The following is a 24,553-nucleotide window of genomic DNA, read 5'->3' on the forward strand; positions in this document are numbered from 1 at the left end:
GAAGTGGAGAACTTTGGCCCAACAGTTCTGTCTGGAATGTCAACAGATACTCGCCTAACGTTGAGATCTTCATCATGGTTTCCACGTCCTACGTGATCTATTTTCTTGGCTTTACACTCGTGCTTCAGGAGTCTCTGACTGCAGGTATGTTGGGGGAGACATTTTTATTACTAATAAACTTATTTCTTTCTCTGCTTGCCATATAATTATTGAATGAAGGAGAGCCCACTACGAGAATCAAATTCTGGGCATTTGTCCCTCAGCACCTTCCAAAAGTTAATCTTTATTCTGTGTATTGATATCCACCCACTAGAAACATTTGCTTACAGGAATGTGTATCCAAATGTACCCACAGAGGAAAAACAAACAACCTTAAATGAAGTACTTTTTTTTTCCTTTTTAACTCTAAATGATGCAGCATACCTGATTAATTTGTGGCAATTTTTCAATGAGAAAACAGAACAAAATTGCAACAATCAAAAAAAAATCATCTGTTCTGGTGCCTTTTTCTGAGAAAACTGAGAAGTCAGTCCTAAACTGCCAAATATATAATGGAGAACAAATTAACCAATGGCTGTGTTCAGAGCTCCTGATCTTTCATCACCAGATCTGGAAAGAAAATAGGATTTGTCAATGCTGAGTGCCTAAGTCATGGTTCCTTTGGCGTGGAAACAACCCAGCATACTGACTTTCTTAAAATAGTGGGTTTTATATTTCTTTAAGTTTCATTAAAGGAAGCTCTAGAAATAATCACACAACCTTAAGGTATACAAAGTACTTTTTGTGTAAGAAACTAGGTCTGTGATTTCACGGATGTAAGAAACTTCTGAGTAAAGTCCCACTACAATGAAAGTCAGCAGTTCCAAGTTTGGTATTTGCATACTTCTGGTGCCAATAGGTGATAGAGCATTTATTTCTCATGGTGAAGTTGATACCTCAAATTTTACTTCCTTGAAAACAGCAAACACCAAGTCTTTGGTGTTTGCTGTTTTCAAGGAAGTAAAATTTGATACTAGTTAGAAGCTGTAGACAACATGTCTCATCAATGATAGCAAGTTAGTCAATAAATATCAATCAGCTTCTCTCTGCCAAACACTTTGCTGAGTGTCATAAGGGACAAAAAAGAAGTGTGGCATATAACACAAATAGCACTAGACACAGTATCGATTAGTAGGTAGTTTGAATTTTATCCAGGGTTTGCCATAATTAGAGTGATTTCATTTATCTTTCTGTGTCTTTATTTCTTTGTCTATAAAATTTAAAATTAAAATAAATATAAAATTTTATATATATATATATATATGTATATATATATTATAAAATTAAAGATTTCAACTTGATGTCTAAAATCTCCTTTCCTCTTCCTCTGATGACCTATAATTCTTTTGAAATAATATTTTATTTTTCCAATTAGTGGAAAGATAATTTTTACCATTTTGATTTCCCAAATTTCCCCCTCCCTCTTATCCTCCTTGAGATGATAAGCACTTTGATATAGGTTACACATGTGCAATTATGCAAAATATATTTCCAAGTTAGAGTGAGCTATATGAAGTCTTTTGTTCCTTTATCTTCAAAGAGCATTCTACCTAGTTGGGAAGACAAAGGGAGCACAGTCTCACTATACCATTGTATATCAGGAGGTATGTGAATTTAGCAAAAGAACAAAGCAGAGAAACAATGAACTTTAAAGAAAGTAGAAAAGCTCTCTAGTACACTTGGCCAAATGATGTGCTTTTCTATAAAAAAAAAATCCTATCAATGCCTCAAACAATTTTTCCAGCTTTAGTTCACATTGCTATGCCAACTAAAATAATTAGGAGCAACACAGTTTAGAGTACAAGTTCATTTGCAAAATAGACAATAGGATGAAAAATTATAAGAAATGATATCTCAAAAAACAATAAACAAGGAACTCTGAGAAAAACAAACGTGCAGAAAGCTTGGTGTACATGCTAAGTCAGAGTAGGTCAAGAGAGTCATAAATAAAACTAGAAGAACAACAAAGGACAAAACAGAAAAGTTCTGATAGCTTTAGAATAATGGGTTTAGAACTTTAGGGATCAGGTGCAACCCTCTCAGTTTACAAATGAGGGCATTGTGGCCCAAAGTTGTTGAATTATCCAGGATCACATGGGTAATTGAGGCAGGATTGGAACTCTGGTCTTCTTGACACCAGATCTAATATTCTCTCTTTTTTTATGCTGTGATGAATAGTGCTTAAGACATAGGAATTACACAATCAATATCTATCGATTGATTGAAAAAAACTGTTAAAATGTTTTTCTAGGCCTTCATTTGTAGGAGTTAGGTCCTGACTAGCCAAGGGGCAGTGTAAGGACATAGAACTTAGGAGTATCCTGCTGGAATGTTAGAGGGAGGTAAAAAGCAAACAAAATCTATTTTACCATTCTGAGGAAAGCTAACCCTGAGTCAACACTGGCTAATAAGGAACAAAACTGACCTGAACAGTACTTACTTATACACCAATGAAACTTTTGATTGCTTAGGGAAAGGGCAATAACAATAATATCTCACCTTTATATAGCTCTTTGGAGCTTGCATTTATTTATAAAGTGCTTTCTTTATTGTAATCCTGTGAGATATGGAATATGAAACAACTAAGTGATGTAATAGATAGAGCACTGGACCTGAAATTCAAATCCAGCCTGAGACACTGAGTGACCCTGGACAAGTCACTCAACCTGAGTTTACCTCAGTTAACTGAATTGTATAATGGATTTAATAATATCTTCTTTGCAGGGTTGTTATAAGACTCAAATGAGTTAATATTTTCTTAACAAAGTGTAGGTGCCATATTAATGCTCATTCTCATTTCACCTCCCTTATATAATCATTTTAGAAAATGAAGGAACTAGTCTCAGAAAAATCAAGTGACTTCCTCCCCATGTCACATGCTGAATTCAGTAGAATTAGAAACTTTCTTTAGTTTTTATTCATTTATTTCTTTAGCTTCTTCTCCCATCTAATTGGAAGGATAGAGTAGCAAACTCTTCCAAATGATTTTCTTTATACAGGGGAGAAACTGAACTTTGGAGTTCACTTTACCTACCCTGCCTCTGTAGTGTTTTTTTTCCAAATGCATAGAACAAGATACTGTCATATCAGGTTGTACACATGTACACACACACACACACACACACACACACACACACACCTCCTGCCCAGCTGTCTTTTTATTAATTGTATTCCCAGAACCTGGTGCATAGTGGGTGCTTAATGAATATTTATTGTATTAGATCAGATTCCAAAAAAAATGGTGATTTTTGCGTACTATAGGCACATTCCATAAATTTCTCCAGCATGTTGGTATAATAAGGAGGCAAGCCATTCATAGAATTTTCATTTCTCAGTCTTCCTAAATCAGGAGGAAGCCAATGATGTCTTGAAAAGAGAAAGAAGAGCTAACTCTTTCCTTGAAGAGTTGAGATCAGGCTCTCTGGAGAGAGAATGTATTGAAGAAAAATGTTCTTTTGAGGAAGCCAGGGAAATCTTCAAGAACAATGAAAGAACTGTAAGTGAATAATCATTCTGTTTAAATTATTTTTTTTGGCTTTTTTTCCTGCTTTTCTGTTTTGCTTAGTTTTATCTATTTACCATTGCGTAGATGCTAGAAGTTTGTCTTCGTGAAATTTTGATTATTATTTTAGTTCTCCATGTCTGGATATCAGAAAGAAAAGACTATTTAATACCTTTCCAACACACCCAACTCTACCTTGGCTGCAACAGTTTTTCCTGCAAGGAATTATTGTGTTTTACTTGATCATAAATAGAAGGCACATTTTGATTTACCAAATGAGATCCCACCCTGCAAGGCTGCAAACCAAAAATAACAAGTGTCACCAAAAGTGAGCACAAAAGATTCTGTGTATATATGAAAAATAAGTAACATTCAATTATGATAAGTAATGATGATAAGGAGCCTGGAGTGACCAGAATTTCCCAACCTTAGAAGTAGACCAAAACCAGGGGACTTCTGTTAGGGTAGAATTTTATGAGGAACTTTTACCATTATTTACAAATTTTCAAAACTATTTTCTATTTTTTTTTCTAATAGAGATATTTACATTTTAGAATGCATCTTTGTCCCTCAGGGAAAATGAACCTTTTCTTTGATGTTTGGTGGACAGAAAGAGTAATCCTATGGGATATAATAGCAAGATGTAGTAACTTCATAATCAGTTAATCCCCAACTCCCTAATTAGAAGATGGGTATAAATGTTGGGAATTTATTCAGCATTTGTCATCTTTGGACAGATTTCAGAAACCTTTCTTTGCTTGTTAGAAAAGTTAGTAACTATCTATAGTTTGGTATCCTTTTTGTAATGACAAAATAGACTATTTCTAAAGGGTGTTATATCTTGTACTAATACTAATACATTTTATAACACATGTTTACAATGGGTCAGCAGACTTTCTCTTAGTTATTTTTTTTTCCTGAGGCTATTGGGGTTAAGTAACTTGCCCAGGGTCACACAGCCAGGAGATATTAGTTGTTCTTTAATAAACATATGGGAATCTCCTAAATGTTAGCATGTCATTATCTGTTGAATCATAGCCATAAGTGATCATGATGCTCCTGGCAAAATAATCACATAAAAATGGCATTAAGAAATGTTTTTAAAGAAAACGTATTAATTAATTTGAAATCAATAGCCTTGTTTCTTATTATCCATATTGTTGATTTATTTTAGATTTGTTTCTTCATCAGCTGTGCTTTATGCTATGTAGGCATTCATACATATAGTGATTTTGTAAAGGAAAGAAATAGTTTCCTTTTCAAAGCTTTTATATAAAAGTTTTCTACATACACATATGCAATATTTTTATATCTATGATCTCATTAGTACCTTTGCTATTCCTAATTAACTCAGAAGAACTAGAACCAATAGTTAATAAAAGATAAATTTGGGTTCAATATAAGAGAATTTTTCTTAATAATTAGAGTATTACAAAATGGAATGAGATGCTTGGTATGATAATGAGTTTTTGTCACTTAATTTAAGGGTATTATAAATAGAATTCATGCATTGAGCAGGCATCAGAGTAGGTAATCTCTAAAATTTCTTTTGACTCCAGGATTCTGGTATTCTGTGATATATTTAGTAATTCTGTGGTATAGGGAAGGCAGATTTTTTTATTCTGGGTTTCTAGGTGAGATTGACAAACATCTACATATTCAATGACTCAATATCTCCCAGCTCCCTAGAGACAGAATTAGGACTAACCAGCCTTTCTCTTTCATGTGTTCTCTAGTAGACAACAAGGACTTGGGAGGAGCATTCAAATCAATTTAATAAATCATTATTAAGTGCCTACTCTGTAGAAGGTACTGTGCACTTAGACTGTATAGCTATAAAGGTGAATAACATACAGTTCTTACTCTCAAGGAGATTATAGTCTACTAAAATAGAAGATAAACTGTCCACTTACCTTCTGGAAAGCAATATACTTTACACACATGTGTGCACACCCACACACCCACAACACCCCTCTTTTCCATCTCTCTGTGCAAGAAAAACTTATTAATGTGTCAAAAATTATCCCTAAATCTCTATGGCAGCCAGTGTGAACAAAAATTCTTATGTGGCCAGACTAAGCATTTCTCTATGTAAAAATGATAATATCCAGTGGACCTCTCCCTTACAAGGTATCTTCTCTTCTTTTCTCAGAAACATTTTTGGATTCAATACACTGGTAAGTTGGTCAATGGAATGTCTTTATGTCTTACATCTCTCTCTTATCTACAACCTCCTTCTTAACGAATTCTCTCATGCTCCCTGTTTCTACAGATGAAAACCAGTGTGCTTCAAATCCCTGCCAGAATGGTGGAACCTGTGTTGACAACTTCCAGAACTACATATGCTTGTGCCTTATGGAGTTTGAGGGCAGGAACTGTGAAACAAGTCAGGCCTTATTACCCTAAATCATTGTCCCCTAGTATGCTCTTCCTTATTTACAGGCATTACCACCATGTACTGTCCCTTAGAAGGTTGCTTTCAGTGACCATTATAAGACAAGGACAGGATAAAGACTCTGCCAGATGGGGAAAGGAATTTCCTCTTCTGAGATACTAAAGCTAAAGCAAACAATTGTTTCCCATTTGTTCCTGTCAAAACACTGAGGTGTAGTGGGGAAAGAGGCTTTGACTTAAGGACTAGAGACTTGGATTTGAATCTTTTAACTAAATGGATGACAATTGTTAAATAATTTAATGGCTCTAAGACTCATCTGTTAAATGGGGAAAATAATAATTGTACTATGTAACTGGTTATAAGGATCAGATGAGGTATATAAAGTACTAAATAAGCATCGACTATTATTATTAATAGTATTATTATCAAGGGAAAAAGACATTATTGTAGATCATTATATCTGGATAAATCAGACTCTCTTCTATACATAGTGAGGTGGACAGTACCCCTCCCACAACCTAAACAATCCACATAAAAATTTTTGACCCTCTCTTTGAATCAAAGAATAAGTCAGATTTTTTTCTTTGTTTGTTTTATAGCACATTTACAGTACTTACTGTTAAAATTTGGGTTATGTTTTGGTCATAGGTTTTATCATCTGCTGGCCATTGCATATCATCTGTAGCTCCACAAAACTTTCCAAAATTCCCATTTAATTTCTCTTGCCAACCCATGATATCAAAACCACAAATGGGGAAAGTTGTGATGTAGAAGGGATAGTTGTATAAGCAATCTTTTCTCTAAAGAATCTCTTGAATCCCTCGGTCAAACTAGAACATTCAGATTTGGAGTCATCCACCTGTTGGAGAGCTGTAGCACACTAAGCTGATTCCCCACCTTGACACCCCTTTCCAGCTGTGCTCCCATGGCTAGGGAAATAATTTTGATCTCTTTCTAGTCAACTTACCATATGTCTGGATCTTACCTGGGCTTCATCAGTGCAAATAGTTCAGAGTGTGTTTGTAAATGTCTAACATTTGTTGGAAGGGGTAGAGTGGAAATAAGAGATACAAGACACACCTTGTGTGCTAAGTTTAGCTGGTATTATTAACATTTCATCCATTCCTTGTTAAGTCTAAACAAATAAAGCAATAAATTATGTCCTGATGAGTAGCCTTTGATGCTCTCTGAGATAATCAATGCTCACATTGAAAATTTAACAGCCAGCTCTTGACCAGCTGTGGTTGTAGTCAACAAATTCTCAGAGGATAATAACAGTAAATCAGTTCCTTAAAGGGAGATCCATGTACCTTTTGCCACAAAAGCTTTAGAAGTGACCAAGATTGCTTCTCTTTGACCCATAGTGGTGTTCTGAACTTACATATTCCCTTCATGTTCTCAGGCAAAGCCAGCCAGCTCATCTGTGACTTTGACAATGGGGGCTGTCACCAGTACTGCAATGACAACTCTGAAAGCATACGCTACTGCTATTGTGAGCGGGGCTATGCTCTGGCTCCAGATGGAGTAACCTGCAATCCAGTAGGTACGAATCCATTTTCAGCTTCCTCAGAGCGTTGTTTCTGCCATTCATCCCTTCACCTAGTCATATTCCCCTTATGAGCAGGTCACTTGCTGCTTTATCTATTAGAACCTAAGAAATGTCTTTGGGTCTGAAAATCTGAAAGGGAGCTGAAGCTGTAAATAAATGCAGGTAATTTTAGAGAGTTGTCTAGGGGCATGGAGATATAAAGTGACTACTCAGGATCACATAGTATGTGTCAGAAGCAAGATTTGAATCCAGGACCTTCCATCTCTGAGGCTGGACTACCTCTCACTTCCTTTGTCTTGCTTGAAATTTGGAACTTAGAATGACTGGACTTTTGAGGTTGATAAATACCAACAGCTGTCATGTCTTCTTGATGTCTGGCCTATCCTATCACCTCAGGAAGCCCAGCTCCCTGAACAACTCTCTGCTGTGTTGAATGATCTATTGTGATGCCATGAGAGTACCCCACTTGTCAAGTCATCACCCAAGCTTTTTGTCTCCTCTACCCGCTGCAAAAAAAGCCAGAGGTTCAACTTGGCAGAATTGGGTCTCAGAAGTACCAAGGCAGGATTTAGCAGATAGGTGGCAAAGTGAAGTGTTTAACATCAGAAAGACCCAAATTCAAATCCCACCTCTGATGTTTACTAGCTGAGTAACCCGAAGCAAGATGCTTAACTTCTCCCAGTTTCAGTTTCCTTATCTATCATATTGAGGTAAAAATAACACTTATTTACAGAAAAGGTTGCTGTGAGGATCAAATGAGATTTTATATATAAAAATGTGTTCACACATATACACACACACAATGCTTTGCAATCCAAAATGCTAGCTAGAAGTGGTATTATATTTTCTATAAATAATTATGACATGCTATAAAAATTAGAATTGGCATTTCAACTACGTTAAAGCTTAAATTGGCATTTTGGTAGGTTAAATGTGGCTAGCCTGCTCATCTAATATTCTAAGTTCCATGTAACAGATTAACACAAATCACTCATAGACCTTCACTGATGAGGTGAAAGGGCAAACCAATCCATCAGAATAGCACTATAATTTTATTGTACTAGTGATTATCTGTATCAAGTATTGTGCATTTCTCAGATTTCTGCCTAATTTAAAGATGTTTTATCAAAGTTTCAAGCATTGCTTTCTTAGGTAAAAAAGAAATAGTTTTCCTAGGGGAAAAAATGGTAGGGCCCAGACTCAGAGATTAGAGAGGAGCACTCCAACCACTTCTTACCCCGGTTTGGTTCTACCAAAAAATTCAATGGTGTCCCCAATACATTTCTACCAGCATTGCACCTGCCAAAGCTATCAGAACACAGCCAGCTCTAGTATCAAGAGACTGGCTCCAACAGGAGTGATAGCACAGGAATAGCTCTGTATCTTTCTACTACTCTCTCAATAAATCCTTGGTGCCATCACCTGTTGCCCTTTCCTCAAGCACAATAGAGGAAATAGTTCTTTCCTTCTGCTCCCCTAGGTTCTACTCACCATCCCTGCAAACCCAAAGCAAAATATATCCCTCCCTGGCCACCATTTCCCTATATACTTACATATATACATATATGGAGAGACAGAGGGAGGGAGAGAAAGAGAGAGAGAGGAGAGAGGGAGGGAGAAGGAGGGAAGGAGGGAGGGAGGGAGGGAAAGAGGAAGGGGGAGAGGGAGGAGGGAGGGAGAGGGAGAGGAGGGGAAGAGGGGGAGGGAGAGATTGCTTCATTAAAATATATCCTTGGGGCAGCTAGGTGATGTAGTAAGTAGAGCACCAGCCCTGAAGTCAGGGAGACCTGAGTTCAAATGTGGCTCAGACATTTAATACTCCCTAGCTGCGTGATCCTGGGCAAGGACTCATCTTTCTGAGTTCAAATTCAGCCTCAGACACTTGCTGGTTGTGTAATAAATACTAGGTAAGTCATTTCTTGCCTCAGTTTTGTCATCTGTGAAATCCAAAAAAAAAAAAAAAAAAAAAAAAAGATCCTCCAAAAGAGATCACAAAAAGTTAGATATGACCCCAAACTACCAAACAACAATAAATGTCATTGCTTCATTGTTTCATATAGTTGACTATCCCTGTGGAAGAATGCCAGTTTTGGAAAAGAGAAATAGAAGTATTCCTGAAGGCAGAATTGTAGGTGGTTATGCATGTCCTAAAGGAGAATGTCCATGGCAGGTAAGATCACTAATTTAATCCAAGATTTATTCCTTGATCTAAGACATCATTCCTCATTGCAAGCCCTTTTTATAGATTCCGTAGTGTTTGATTAATCAGGGGTTTGTTTTTTTTTATACAAAGCAAATAAATCTCTTTCTCCATCATTCCAACTCTATATCCTTTTGTATAAGTCCATGATCCCAAGTCCCATAATAAAATCAGGCATTTTATTCAGGGATGAGTCATTCTCCTAACTTGCCTTGCTATTACTTAACCTCCTCCCATCTATGGATCCATCCATAGTCTTCTTCTCTTTCCCTTTGTTTCCCTGTCTGCCTATCTCTCCCCCTCCTTTATTTCTTTATAAATTTTGGAGGGTGCTATGCTCTTCATAGTATATATGTAGTGTTGTCTAATTAACCCATTTCCGAAATGTGAGTGGGTTTTCAGAACCACAAGCCTTTCTCTCCCCTTTAATGCCTTGGTGTCTCTTCTTTCCTCTGTACCTCATTTGTATGACATAATTAGTATTTTGACCTTAACTCTGCCCCAATCTTTCTTTTGAGCTGCCCTATTGTTTATATCAATCTTCATATACTATAAATCTCCCATGTAAAAAGCAAATAAACAATTAATCCATTGATATGTTTTCCACAAAGGATCTCATTGAGGTGGTGATCAGTGGATTTTTTCTCTCTACTTTCCCCTCATGTTTACTCCAGGACAATTTCCTTGGATTATTTCTTTCACTATTGTGTCAAGGTTCTTTTTTGGTCATAACTTTCAGGCAGTCCAATTATTTTTATATTTTCTCTTCTTGAGCTATTCTCCAAATTTGTCATTTTTCTTAAGATATTTCACATTATGTTGCACTTTTTTATTCTTTATAATCTGTTTTGTTATTTCTTGGTCTCTCGTAGCTTCACTGGCTTCCCCTTGCTGAATTCTACTTTTCAAAGAGTTATTTTCATCTTTGAGATTCTGTATCTCTTTTTCTAGTTAACATTTTTTCTTAATCTTCTTGCTTTTCTTTCATTTATTTATTCATTTTTAATTTCTCTTCAATGTTTCTCATTTGATTTTTAAATTCTTTTTTGAGTTCTTCTATAAATTCTCTCTGGGCAGAGAGCCATTTCACATTCTTTGGGGTAGAAGCTTTTTTTACTTCAGTGTCCTCCTCTGACGATGAACCCCAGTCTTTCCTGTTCCCATAATATGTTTCTATGGTGGACTTCTTCCTTTTTTGCTGATTCATTTTTAAAATAAAAAGTATTAGTGTAAACCCCTCTAATCCTGGGACAGAGAGGATGGTGTCTCTGGCTTCACTTCAGCTCTTCTCTCTGACCAAGAACCCCAAATCACGAGCTCCACCCTCCAGCAAGTGCCTGCAGCATCATTTCCCCACTTACTCTGCACTCATAGGTGTGCTGCTTCCTTCTCATCCAGGGCCTAGTGTCAGCAGCACAGCTGGACTTGGTGATCCTAATTAGCCAAAATTTCCTCAATATTCCTGGATCAGACTTGGATTCCATAGTCAGGGAGGTAAAAGTTTCTGTGGTTCCTGCTGAGGCTTCAACCACACTCAGCTAGCCCCAGGGTTCCCCATTTGGTGTTTCTGTGGAGTTAGCCCAGCGGTGCTTACAGTTAACACCAGCTAATCCTGACCCTAAATTTTATCTTCCAGGATTGTATCAAGAGGATCCTCTTCTATCCCAGGTCTTCTTAATTTTTCATGAATCTATGTTTGCCTTGAAGTACAAATCTATTCTGTTTGTGGGAGAAATCGGGGAGAGCTTTAAATTTACCAACCTACTGCATCATCTTCTCAGAATCCTCCCTTTGGTCTTCTTTCAAGATAAGAATGGCCCTATAAAAAGACAGCACCCAATGGCCCTTTAATAATGTTTGTTATCTAACAAATGTTCATCTGCATGTTTGAACTCTAAGTTCATGGTTCTCTCTCTTTTTTTGGAAATAGTATTTTTCCCCAATTACATATAAAGATAGCTTTCAACATTCATTTTTTTTGAACTGCACTTTTAAAATTAATTTTTATAATTATAACATTTTCTTTGACAGTACATATGCATAGGTAATTTTTTTTTACAACATATCCCTTGTACTCCCTTCTGTTCTGAATTTTCCCCTCCTTCCCTCCACCCCCTCCCCCAGACGGCAGGCATTCCCATATATATTAAATATCTTATAGTATATCCTAGGTACAATATATATGTGCAGAACCACATTTTGTTGTTGTTGTTGTTGCAAAAGAAGGATTGTATTCACAAGGTAAAAATAATCTGGAAAGAGAAACAAAACAAAACAAAACACCAATGCTCTCAGTTTACACTCATTTCCCAGTGTTCCTTTTCTGGGTGTAGAACATTCATTTTTTATAAGATTTTTAAATTCCTTTTTTTTCCCCTTCCCTTCTTCCTACTTCCCAAGGCAGTTAGCAATTTATTACAAGTTATACATGTACAATTATGTTAAACATATTTCCGGGGCAACTAGGTGGCACAGTGGATAGAGCACCAGCCTTGAACTCAGAAGGACCCGAGTTCAAATCAGATACTTAACACTTCCTAGCTGTGTGATCCTGGGCAAGTCACTTAATCCCAGCCTAAAAAAAAAAAAAAAAAAAAAAAAAAAATTTCCATATTGGTCATGTTGTGAAAGAAAACAAAAAAGGAAAAAGCAATGAAAAACAAAAACAAATAAAAATAATATGCTTCAATCTACATTTAAACTTCATACTTCTTTCTCTGAATCTCATTTTCCAACATAAGTCTTTTGGAATTGTCTTGGATCTCTGTACTGCTGAGAAGAAGAACTAAGTCAATCATGAGTGATCATCACGCAATCTTGCTGTTACTGTGTTCAATATTCTGGTTCTGCTCACTTTATTCAGCATCAATTCACATAAGTCTTTTTGAAATATGCCTGCTCATCATTTCTCACAGCACAGTAAGTAGTACATTCAAATATTATTCAGCCATTCTCCAATTTCCAATTCTTTGCCATCTCTACAGAAAACCACTATATTTTTGTACATGTAGGTCCTTTTCCCTTTTATGATATTTTTGGGATACAGACCTAACAATGCTTTTGCTAAATCAAAGGGTATACTCAGTTTAATTGCCCTTTGACCATGATTCTAAATTGCTCTCTAGAACGGTTGGATTAATTCACAACTCCCCCAACAATGCATTAGTGTCCCAATTTTCCCACATCTCCAACATTTATCATTTTCCTTTTCTGTCATATTGGGCAATCTGATAGGTATAAAATGACACCTCATAACTGTTTTAAATTTCATTTCTTTAACGAGTAATGATTTAAAGCATTCTTTCATATGACTATAGATAGCTTTACTTTCTTTGTCTAAAAACTGCCTGTTCATATCCTTTAATCATTTGTCTATTGGGGAATGACTAGGATTCTTATAAATTTGTCTCACTTCTCTATATATGTGAGAAATGAGGCCAGAGATATTTGATGTAAAGATTTTTTAATCATCTTTCTCCTTTCCTTTTCATCTTGATTGCATTGGTTTTGTTTGTGCAAAACCTTTTTAATTTAATATAAACAAAATTATCCAGTTTGTATTTCATAATGTTCTCATCTCTTGTTTGGTCATAAATTCTTTCCTTCTCTATATATCTGACATGTAAACTATTCTTTGCTCTCCTAATTTACTTATGGTAGTACCTTTTATGTCTAAACCATATATCCATTTTGATCTTATTTTTGTATACATTGTGAGATGTTAGTCTATGCTTACTTTCTATCATATTCTTTTCCCAGAAGTTTTTGTTATATTAGCTTGGCCTACCCTTGAGCAATCTATATTCTTCCAAATGTTTAAATCTAACTTTATTTTCTATCCCATAATTTTCCTAAGTTTTTAGTTATTTCAAGTAGTCTCTTAATTGATTCTCGAGGATTCTTTAAGTATACCATATCATTTGCAAAGAGTGGGTTTTATTTCCTCATTGCCTATTCTAATTCCTTTGATTTATTTTTCTCCTCTTATTGCCAAAGCTAATATTTCTAGTACAATATTAAGAAATAATGTTGATAATGAGAATTCTTATTTCACTTCTGATGTTACTGGGAAGGTTTCTAGTTTATGCCCATTATAGTTAATACTTGCTGATGGTTTTAGATAGATGCTATTTATCATTTTAAGGAAAACTCCATTTATTCCTATGCTCTCTAGGGATTTTAATAGGAATAAATACTGTATTTTGCAAAAAAGCTTTTTCTGCATCTATTGAGATAATCATATGATTTCGATGGTTTCATTATTGATGTGATCAATTATGCTGATAGTTTTCTTAATATTAGATCAGGCCTGAAATCCTAGTATAAATCCAACTCACTCATATATGTTGTCCTAATGATAAATTGTGTAATCTCTTTGCTAATATTTTATTTAAAATGTTTACAATGATAATTCATTAGGGAAATTGATCTATCATTTTCTCTCTGTTTTTCTTTTCCTGGTTTAGGAAAAAGAACTTGGTAGGATTCCTTCAAATATTGGAATTAATTTTTCTTTAAATGTTTGGTAGATTCATTTATAAATCTATCTAGCCCTGCTGAATTTTCCTTAGGGAGTTCATTAATAGCTTTTCTAATTTCTTTTTCTTTTCTTTTTTTTTTTCATTTTCTTTTTTTAATGGGGCTAAATATTTAATTCTTCTGTTTATCTGGCCAATTTATATTTTATAAATAATCATCCATTTTACTCAGATTGTCAGATTTATTAAAATAGCTCCTAATTATTGCTTTAATTTCCTTTTCATTGGTGGTGAATTTACCCTTTTTATTTTTGATACTGGCAATTTTGTTTTCTTCTTTCTTTTTAATCAAATTAATCAAAGACTTATCCATTTTATTGGTTTGTTTTTCCCCATAAAATCAACTCTTACTTTTATTTATTCGTTCAATGGTTTTTCTTTTAATTTTATTATCTCTCCTTTGATTTTCAGAGTTTCTAATTCTGTATTTAATTGGAGATTTTTAATTTGCTCTTTTTTAAGCTTTTTAATTGTATTCCCAATTTATTGATTTGTTCTTTCTCTATTTTATTAATATAAGTATTTAGAAATATAAAATTTCCCATAACAACTGCTTTCACTGCATCCCATAAAATTTTGGCATGTTGTCTCATTATTATCAATCTCTAGGATGAAATTATTGATTTTCTTTGATTTGTTGTTTCCCACTCATTCTTTAGCTTTAGATCAACTTTCAATTTTTAATCTATCTTTCCACTACCCTTTTATTACATGCAATTTTTATTGCATCATGATCTCAAAAGGATACATTAAATATTTGTGCCTTTTTGCATTTAATTGTAAGTTTTTGTGTAGGTGCATGTGCTGGTGAGAAAAGATATATTCCTTTATATTCCCATTTATAGTTCCATTCAGAGGAGGGGAAGAAGAAAAAAAAAGAAGAGGACTGATAGAAGGAAGGGCAGATTGAGAAAAGCAGAGATCAGAAGCAAAACTCTGGTGATGAGAAATAGGATGAAAGAAGAGAGGATAACAGTATGAATGGGGGGAAAAAGGATGGAGGGAAATATACACTTAGTAATAATAGTTGTGAATGGAATGAGTTCTCCCATAAAATTGAAGTGGATAGTAGAGTGAATTAAAAATCTGAATCCTATAAACTTCAGCTGCACTAAAAAAAATAAAAATAAAAATAAATAGATAGATAAACAAACAAACAAATAAATAAATAAATAAATGAAATTATATTAAAAAAAAAATTCAGGGGTACAAATCCTGATCTCAAAGCAAAAAAGACAAAGCAAAAGCAAAAATAGATCTAATTTAAGGAAAGAAATTACATTTTGATAAAAGATACCATAGATAATGAAATAATATCACTAAACATATATGTGCCAAGTAATACAACATCCAAATTCTTAGAGAAATTAACTGAGTTGCAGAAAGAAATAGACAGCAAAATTATACTAGTGAGAGGAATCCCAACCTCCCTCTCACAGAGCTAGATAAAATAAATAAGAAGTTAAGGATTCGAAAATTTAAATATGAAAGAACTCTGGAGAAAATTAAATGGACATAGTAATTTTTTTCATTTTTCTTATTTTGTTCAACTGATTCTCGATGACTCATAAGGTCATTAGCTTTCATTTGCCTAATCCAAATTTTTAAGGAACTCTTTTGTTTTTTCAGTTAACTTTCATACCTCTTTTTCAATTTGGCCAATTCTACTTTTAAAAGAGTTGTTTTCTTCCGTGAATTTTTTCCCATTTGGCCAATTCTATTTTTTAAGGAGTTATTTTCTTCATTCGCTTTTTGGGATTTCTTTTTCAAGCTGTTGATTCTTTTTAAAAAATTCTTTTGCATAACTTATTTCTTTTCCCAATTTTTCTTTAACTTCTCTTACTTGATTTTTAAAATTATTCTTTGAGCTCTTCCGAGAGGACTTTTTGAACTTGATACCAATTAATATTTCCTTTTACAGCTTCAAATGTAAACAATTTGATAGTGGTGTTCTCTTTGGAATTTTTGTTTTGATTGTTTCCTGTCATCATAGTAGATTTTTATGGTCAGGGCTCTTTTTTTTTTTAAGTTAAGCTCTGTTTCTTGGCACAGAGGGAACAGTCCCAAACTTTCTTGCACTGGGGGCCAGGGGTTTGGTCACTGGCTTTCTGCATTAGGTCCTCTGGAATTGGCAGCTTGATCACTGCAGTAGGGTGGTCTAGCCTAGACACTCCTGTTGTGCCCTGAATCTTAGAATTGGCAGTTTATCTGCTTGTACTGGGACTAGAGGTCTCACCAGGACAAAAGGGGATCTTGTGTGTTGATCTGTGTTGTGGCTAAAAGCCTTCCACTGGCTTGCCTGGACACTGCCTGTATTGGGCTGCATTTCCCTTTTACCCAAGTGAGACAGATATTTCCTAAAGTCTTTCTAAGTTATCTCTGTCTTTTGATGGACTTTACCACTCTAAAATTCTTTTACAGGCTTGATTTAATGTTGTTTCCTTGGGGAACTGGGAAGAGTTCAGGCAACTTCCCAGCTTCTCTCTGCCATCTTGAATGGTTCTCATACTTGCGTAATCCTAATGGCATTTCCCTACTAGATTTTGTGATACCACATTCTCTTTTCCTAAAAATTCTAGATGGCAAATATTTGAGGTGAAAATGATTAAAATTAAGAAGAATTTGATAATTTAAAGATGCCCCTTGAAAACAGGGGGATTCTCTGGGATGACAAACCAGAGCTGAGAAAAGTTGGGTGTTGCAAAGTAATCACTATTGAAAAGGATATTCCATTTTTCTCTTTTCTTAGAAAAAGGGTCATTCTTCTTTCACAAAATAACTAATATGGAAGTATATTTACATGACTGCATATAACTTATGTCAAACTGCTTACTCTGTCAGAAAGGAGGAGAAAGAATTAAAATTAAAATTTATCTTTAAAAATTTAATAATAAAATTTATTTTTCAATTTAAATTTTTTAAATGAATGTTTAAAATTGTCCTTATTTGTAATTGGGAAATATATAAAATTATTTTAAAAAATTAAAAATACCCCCTTCTTCAAATGGGGCATAATTTTAATTTACTATAGTTTCTTCTTTACCTCAAAATCAAATTCATTCTAATGCCTGCATTTTGGGCATCTGTACTGATCTTGAACTTGTCTTTTTTCTTTTTTACTAATTTTATAATTATAACATTTTTTGACAGTACATATGCATAGGTAATTTTTTTTACATTATCCCTTGTACTCCCTTCCGTTGTGAATTTTTCCCCTCCTTCCCTCCACCCCCCCCTAGATGGCAGGCATTCCCACACACTTGTCTTTTTTCTAATCCATCTCACACTGGACAAAAAATGAAGCCTTTATGTCACCCTCAAAAAGAACCCTTTGATCACGTGTCCATAGTGACAAGAAAATGAGTTTAGATTCAAAGAACCATTTTGTTTCATCTTAATGCAATTTTTCATTTCAGATGGGCAGTTAATCGGCAAAATAAGTATTACTATAACGCCATCACATCTTATAGTTTGAGATAAACATGTAAAAAATTATTGCTTGTTATATCCGTCACCATCAAGACGATCTTTGGCTCTGCCCCAATTGAAGGTTCCTTTCATTACTTTTATTGCCTCCTTCTGGCCTTCTATGGCATAGATTTATAGCTAGAAGAAACTTTATAATTTTCTAGTTGGATGCCTTCTTTTTTTCAGAAAAGGTAACTGAGGCCTATGGAGGCCAAGTGTCTTGTTCAAGCTCAGCCATGTATGAAGTATCGAGAGCTAGAATTTAAATCTTTCTCATCTGATCCTCAATCATCTAATATTCTTTCCAAAACACCATAAGACTTCAGCATGGGCAACACATTTCTTTTCACCTTGGTCTACATTCTCCATCAGAATGAACCCATATGTGCATTTTATCCTCAGCTTTGTGAAAGATTTATTTCTACTGGGTCCAAGGAAAAATTGGGATCAAGCTCTGAATCAATGAGTTTTTGAACCAATTTAGGAGCATGTCAAATCTTTTTGCAGATCTGATGCTGATCTCTCCATTATCTCTACTACTTAAAATATTACTCTCATCTGTCAACCTTTCTGTGTGATGAAGACTTTCCCCCACACTTCCAAAGTTGTTCCTGACATCATTTTCTACCTCATTGAAATGAAAGCTGGCTATAGCTAGCCAGACATCCTAGGCTTCCATCTTTCACAGTTTGCTTTTATTGTTTACTGCCAACATGTATTTCCAGAAGACTATTCATTAATTCTGAGAAAGATCTGTTGCTTATGGCAGGGTTGATGCTAAATTAAAGTGTACTGTACAGAATTTGGACAAAATAGAGATTGATGGGGACAGCCATACAAATCAAGTCCCATTTTTTTCATAAAAAAAAAGCTAATAAACTCTAAGAGCATTCTAGAGGTTCCTAGGTAAGGAAAAAATAATATAATTTAAAAAAAATTTTTGGTCTTTGAGCAGGCTCTGATACTGATGAAAAATGAATTGCTGTGTGGTGGCACTCTGCTTACTGATACATGGGTCGTCTCTGCAGCTCACTGCTTTGATAAAGTATCTCGGTTTTGGGGAAGCCTAACAGTGGTTCTTGGTAGGTATTTCCATTATTTTTATTTGATATTTGTTTAAAATCTTAAATTAATTTTTAGTTTGCTGTAACAAGTAGGATTGTGTACACAATTCACTTTTAGTGATAATTACAGCATAATGGTGTTTACCTTATAAATATATGGATTAGGTAGTAGAACTGTCCATCTCTTGCTGCCTTCTTTAGGAATCAGATAGGATTAGCAGTAGAATCAACATGGTTCTAATTGTCAGCAATAATACTTTTAATTTTCTTGACATAATTAATTATACACAAAGAATATCACATCTATCACAGCATTCTAATGAAGCAGATAAGTCATAATAGTCCCATTTTATAGATAAGAAACTGGGATGCTTGGAATTTATATAGGAGTTCCCCACAATGTTTTATGTAATAACTGGAACAGATCTCCACTTAGTACCCCTAAGAAGTGTACTGTTTGTTCAGTGACAAAGGGGATCTAGTATTAAGTGATTTGAAGTGCAAGTAATGAGCTCAGATCCAAGAGGCCTTAGGTATAGGATTTAGGGATGCCAAGAGACAAGGTCGGTATGTCAAAGCAAGCAAGTAGGAAGGCCAGAGACTCTTGTTGCTTTAATACTGGTTTGAAGCTGCCTGGAAATTTATATTGCAGTGATTATTTGTTACATCAGCCCCTATAAGGACTTCTAGGGTTTAAAGTGCCAGCTGAATATTTATGGAAATTAGGCCCCTCTGACTGCTAGGTGGAGAGAGTGCTGGGCCTGCAGATAGGAAAAGTCATCTTGGGTTCAAATCTAGCCTCAGGTATTTACCAGGTAGATGACCCTGAGCAAATCACTTAACCCTATTTGTTTTGGTTCCTCATCTGTGAAATAAACTGGAGAAGTAAATGACAAACCATTCCAGTATTTTTGCCAAGAAAACCCCAAATGGGATCCCTAAGAGTTGGAACTGAAAATGATATAACAATAACTATACATGTGCAGTAATACAAAACATATCCATAATAGTCATGTTGCAAAAGAAAACACAAACAAAAAAGGGGAAAAAAAACAATTTAAGAAATTTTTTAAAAGTATGTTTCAATGTGCATTTAGACTCCATCAATTCTTTCTCTGAAGGTTGATAACACTTTTCATCAAAATCCTTTTTAGATCATTAATTACATTGCTAAGAATAGCTGTCATTCACATTTGATCCTTGTGCAATATTACTGTTAATGTGTACAACATTTTCCTGGTTCTTTTCACTTCACTTTGCCTTGCCAGGTTTTCTAAAACTATACTGCTTGTTATTTCTTATAGCACAATAATATATGATAAACTTTCAATAGAGAGGTAAAAAGATTCACTCCATTAAGAATCATTTTCCTTCCTTTTTGCTACTAACAGAACCTTGAAGATAGTTTGGGCAAAAATATATAAAAATGGTCAGATCAATAGCAGAGCCACTATTTAAAGATATTGTCTGTGCCCAAAAATTTTCATGATTTTTCTTTTCTTCTTTTTAATTAATCAATTAGATTTAAAAAGGTATTGTCTCCAAAAGGTTACCATTAAAGTGAGTACATATAATATGTAGGCATATGTGTATACACACACTAATATATATATATACATATATGTATATATTATTGCATGCATATATGGGTATATTTATATATATATATATATATACATCCTATACATAATTTATTTATATAAACAATTGTATACATATATATATATATATATGCATGTAAACATACAAAATATAAAGTATTTTTTAAATTATTTAAATAAATTTTATAAAATAAATATATATTTTATAACCATATAAAATATAAAGTATATTTTTAAATTATATAAATAAAATCCTGTTAGTACAGATCAGCTCATTAGATTACCCAGAAATAGGCATGTAGAAAGGCTTGAAGACAAAATTTGTCTACTTTGCATCTAAAGAATGAGCTAATTTTTTTTTTTTATTTCTTGCCTTCTGAACTGGGGAGAGGGATAAGGAGAGTAGTTGACAGACAAAATCTAGAACTGAAAATTTAAAAATTAATATTATTTGATTAATTTTTTTTGAAAGAATATATCAAAATTCTCCTGTGAGCTTTGGGCTGACTGTAAATACATATAAAAAGGCCCAGAATACAGTTAGGCAGATAGAAAAGATATTTGATTGAGTAAATATGATTTTCATGTGTATATGTATATATGAATAAGATATATTTGTATATGTATGTATGTATAAAATTAAGAATAGCGATGGGTGTTTAGGAAATAGGCTTGTGATTTTTTTAGGTTAGTGAGGGACCTCCCGTCAGTTTAAGTCAGCACCTTCTCTGCAAACTTATAGTGCGTAGAACACTGAGATATCAATCTAATGACTTGCTCAGTCACACATTCAGTACATATCTGAGGCCAGGACATGAATCTAGGCCTTCCTGGTTCTAGCTCTCTCTCCAGTACACCATAGCCTCTGAGCATATATAATTTTATGCAAAATATATACAAATTCAATTCAACAAGCATTTTAAATAGGATTTTTCTAATTACTTATAAAGATAATTTTTAACGTTCATGTTTATAAAATTTTGAATTCCAAAATTTTCTCTTTCCCTTCTTCTTCAAAGGGATTTGATTTGGTTTAGGTTATTTATGTGCAATCATGTAAAACATAAAATGCTTACTTTGTTCTAGAAATAAACATAAAATGATTTTGAGGGAGAGGGAATTTGATTAACTAATCATACAAAGGTATCTGAAACTTTTTCCCAGAAAAGAATATATAAAATTACTCTAATGTTCTCGAAAGAGATCCTTTCCAATTCATCCATTGTCTAAAACCTATTTAAGTTAAGGAATGTGTCAAGCTATAGAAATAGAGACTTCTGGCAGAGAAACTTATGAGGATGCTATAGCGGTCATTTTATTCTCTCCCAGGTAAGCATGAAATAAATAAAGAAGAAGGAACAGAACAAGAGAGTCACGTTGCTGAAATCATTGTTCACGAGCAGTACATTCGATCAAAAACCAACCATGATATTGCCCTGATACGTCTACAAAAGTCCGTAAACTTCACAGACTATGTGGTCCCCCTCTGCTTACCGGAGAAGAAATTCTCTGAAAACCAACTGACCCTTATCAGGTTTTCCTCAGTGACTGGCTGGGGCCGGCTCCTGGACATGGGGGCCACAGCTTTAGAGCTCATGAGGATCGAGGTACCCCGGGTAAAGACCCAGGACTGTCTCCAGGAAATGAAGAAAACATCCAAAACACCTGAAATTACCGAGAACATGTTCTGTGCAGGCTTCCTGAATGGAACAAAGGATTCCTGCAAGGGGGACAGTGGAGGGCCCCATGCCACCAACTATAAGGGCACTTGGTTTCTAACGGGAATTGTCAGCTGGGGGGAGGGCTGTGCATCTGTGGGCCACTATGGGATTTACACAAGGGTCTCCAAATATATTGACTGGCTGAATAAACACATAAATCCCTAAGTCTTAATTTCAATTAGTTGACACAAATTCTCTCCTAGTCCAATAGTCACTAATAAACTATCTTTAGTATCTTTGGCATTATCTTACCTGGAATAAAGTATTTACTGTTCGAATTTTTTTTTTTTTTTTTTTTGCAATAAGCCCACTTGAATTATTGTATGTGGGGATGGGGGATGTTTTTGTTACTTCAGACCTTTATCCCACTTAGAAATGGTGGCTAGGATTCTTAGGACTGGATCAGGTACTCAATATCACAGACACAAACCAGAAAACCTTGAGACCCCCCATCCTTTGGGTAACTTTTGGGTTAATAGTTAACTATTAATACCAATAAACTGATAAGATTGAGATTACAAGTGTTTTATTCGTGAATATGCATGGGAAAAAGGCTCTATTCATAAAATACAATTGCCCCATATTTATTTTAATTTAAAATGATAAATAACTTTTAAAAAGCATAAAATAAAAACATAAAAATATAAAGCACAAAATAAAAACATTAAAACAATTAAATAAAAAATATAAATAAAACATTGATTTATTGTAATATGTAATACCACATTTCCATGACCCTGATAAATTTGTGGATAAGGAACTGCTATTTACTCCAAGTGACAAAAAATGGCTAAATTTCAGTCAAGGGAGCCATTTATTAGTAGCCTAAGAGTCACCTATGATCATACTTCTTGAAGTCATCACAAATCTTGTATATGAGGCAGTACATAGGAAGAAATAACTGTATTGTTAAGACCAACCCCTATGATCCTACTAAAATAAGAGGCAAAAACACAAGACCTTTGTCCGGCTGAGAATAGGTCTACACTTGATTTCACAGCCACAAACCAGAATAGATTGAGACTCCATCTGCTAGTTAAACATTCCTGATAATTGTGCGGTTCCCAGTAAACTCGTAAGGTTGAGACAACAGGAGGTAAGTTTTATCTACGGGGAAGTGGGAATCTCTAGGGAGCGTAACAGTAGACAAGGTAGAAACAAACAAAAAACAACACACACAAAAAAAATTCAGGTACTTACCATTTTCTAAGAGTAAAAGAAAGGTGGACAGTACAATGGACAGAAATCTGAAGCTGGAGTTAAAAGATCTGAGTTCAAATCCTTCTTTACTAGCTATGTGACCTCTTATTAACTATTTAATCTCTGCCTATCTCAGATTCCTTAACTATCTATCGATAAACATTAAGTGCCAAATACTGAAGATACCAAAAGAGGCCAAAGATATACTCTCTTCTCATGGAGCTCACAATCTAATGAGAAAGACAAGAAAACTCATATTTTTAAACAAACTTTAGGTAAGACAAACAGGAAAGGGAAAAAAAAAAACAGAAGAAAGGCATTGGCATTAAAAAGGGGGTCTGTAGCTTTGCATGCCAAACAGGATTTGGTCTTTTAATTTAATTTAATTAATTTTAATTAAATTTAAAATTTAATTTTAATTAAGATTAAAATCACTTTGACTAGAAGATAGATTGGAATGGGGAGAAAACATGCAAATAGGAGTGTTCATTAAATGGATGAAGGATGCATGATTGGGGGAGGAAGGTGAGAAGGAGAATAGGGGGAAAGGAGGGAGACAAAAAGGAGGGGAAGAAGGGAAAGGGAGAAAAATCCTTTTACACAAAGTATTCTTAAAGGAAGTTGAGAAAGCTAAGTGTCAGAGATGAAGAGGAATAACTTTCCTACACACATGGATAACCAATGCAAATGCACAGAGTTGGAAGATCTTATTGTGTGTGAACCAGTAGACCACTGTAAGATATGGAGAGAAATAAAACACGAGAAGACTGGAAAAAAAATGGGAAGAAGTCATTTATGAAAGACTTTAAATACCAAAGAGAACACTATAATTTACGTGTTTTGTCCCCATTCCAATCTCTCTTCTAGTCAAAGTGATTTTCCCAAAGCATAGGTTTTATTAAGACAATCACCATCATCATCATCACCACAACATAAACTTTAATAAGCTCCAGTGGCTCCAGAATCAAATAACAAAATCCTTTGTTTGGCATGCAAAGCTCTTCACAAGCTACAGATCCCCTCTAATTCCCATCCCTTTCTTCTGTTTTTTTCCCATTTGTCTTGTCTATAACTTGTTTATATTAGATTCTAGAAGTAATTAGGGAGCCACAGGAGTTTGAGTAGGGGGATGAGTTGCTCTTTTAGGAAAAATCACTTTGGCAACTTAGAGGAGAATAGATTGGAGTGAGGAGAAACTTGAGACAAGAAGGACCTAGCTTCCAGGAAAAGGAAGCTGATAGTACTTCCCTCATCTGACCTCGTTTGGAGTATTGTA

General features: G+C 34.6%; 1 protein-coding gene across 1 annotated transcript; it reads left to right on the forward strand.

Annotated features, from left to right (window-relative positions):
• On the forward strand, positions 1 to 22,590 carry F7 (coagulation factor VII). Its single transcript, XM_074297305.1, has 8 exons — positions 1 to 144; positions 3,375 to 3,535; positions 5,694 to 5,718; positions 5,814 to 5,927; positions 7,339 to 7,479; positions 9,546 to 9,655; positions 18,647 to 18,773; positions 21,686 to 22,590. The coding sequence occupies exons 1-8, from the start codon at positions 75 to 77 to the stop codon at positions 22,240 to 22,242; spliced, it is 1,305 nt and encodes a 434-aa protein (XP_074153406.1). The 5' UTR covers positions 1 to 74; the 3' UTR covers positions 22,243 to 22,590.
• Positions 22,591 to 24,553: the final 1,963 nt, after the last annotated feature.

This window comes from Sminthopsis crassicaudata, chromosome 3, assembly GCF_048593235.1.
Source record: "Sminthopsis crassicaudata isolate SCR6 chromosome 3, ASM4859323v1, whole genome shotgun sequence".
Classification (NCBI taxonomy): Eukaryota; Metazoa; Chordata; class Mammalia; order Dasyuromorphia; family Dasyuridae; genus Sminthopsis; species Sminthopsis crassicaudata.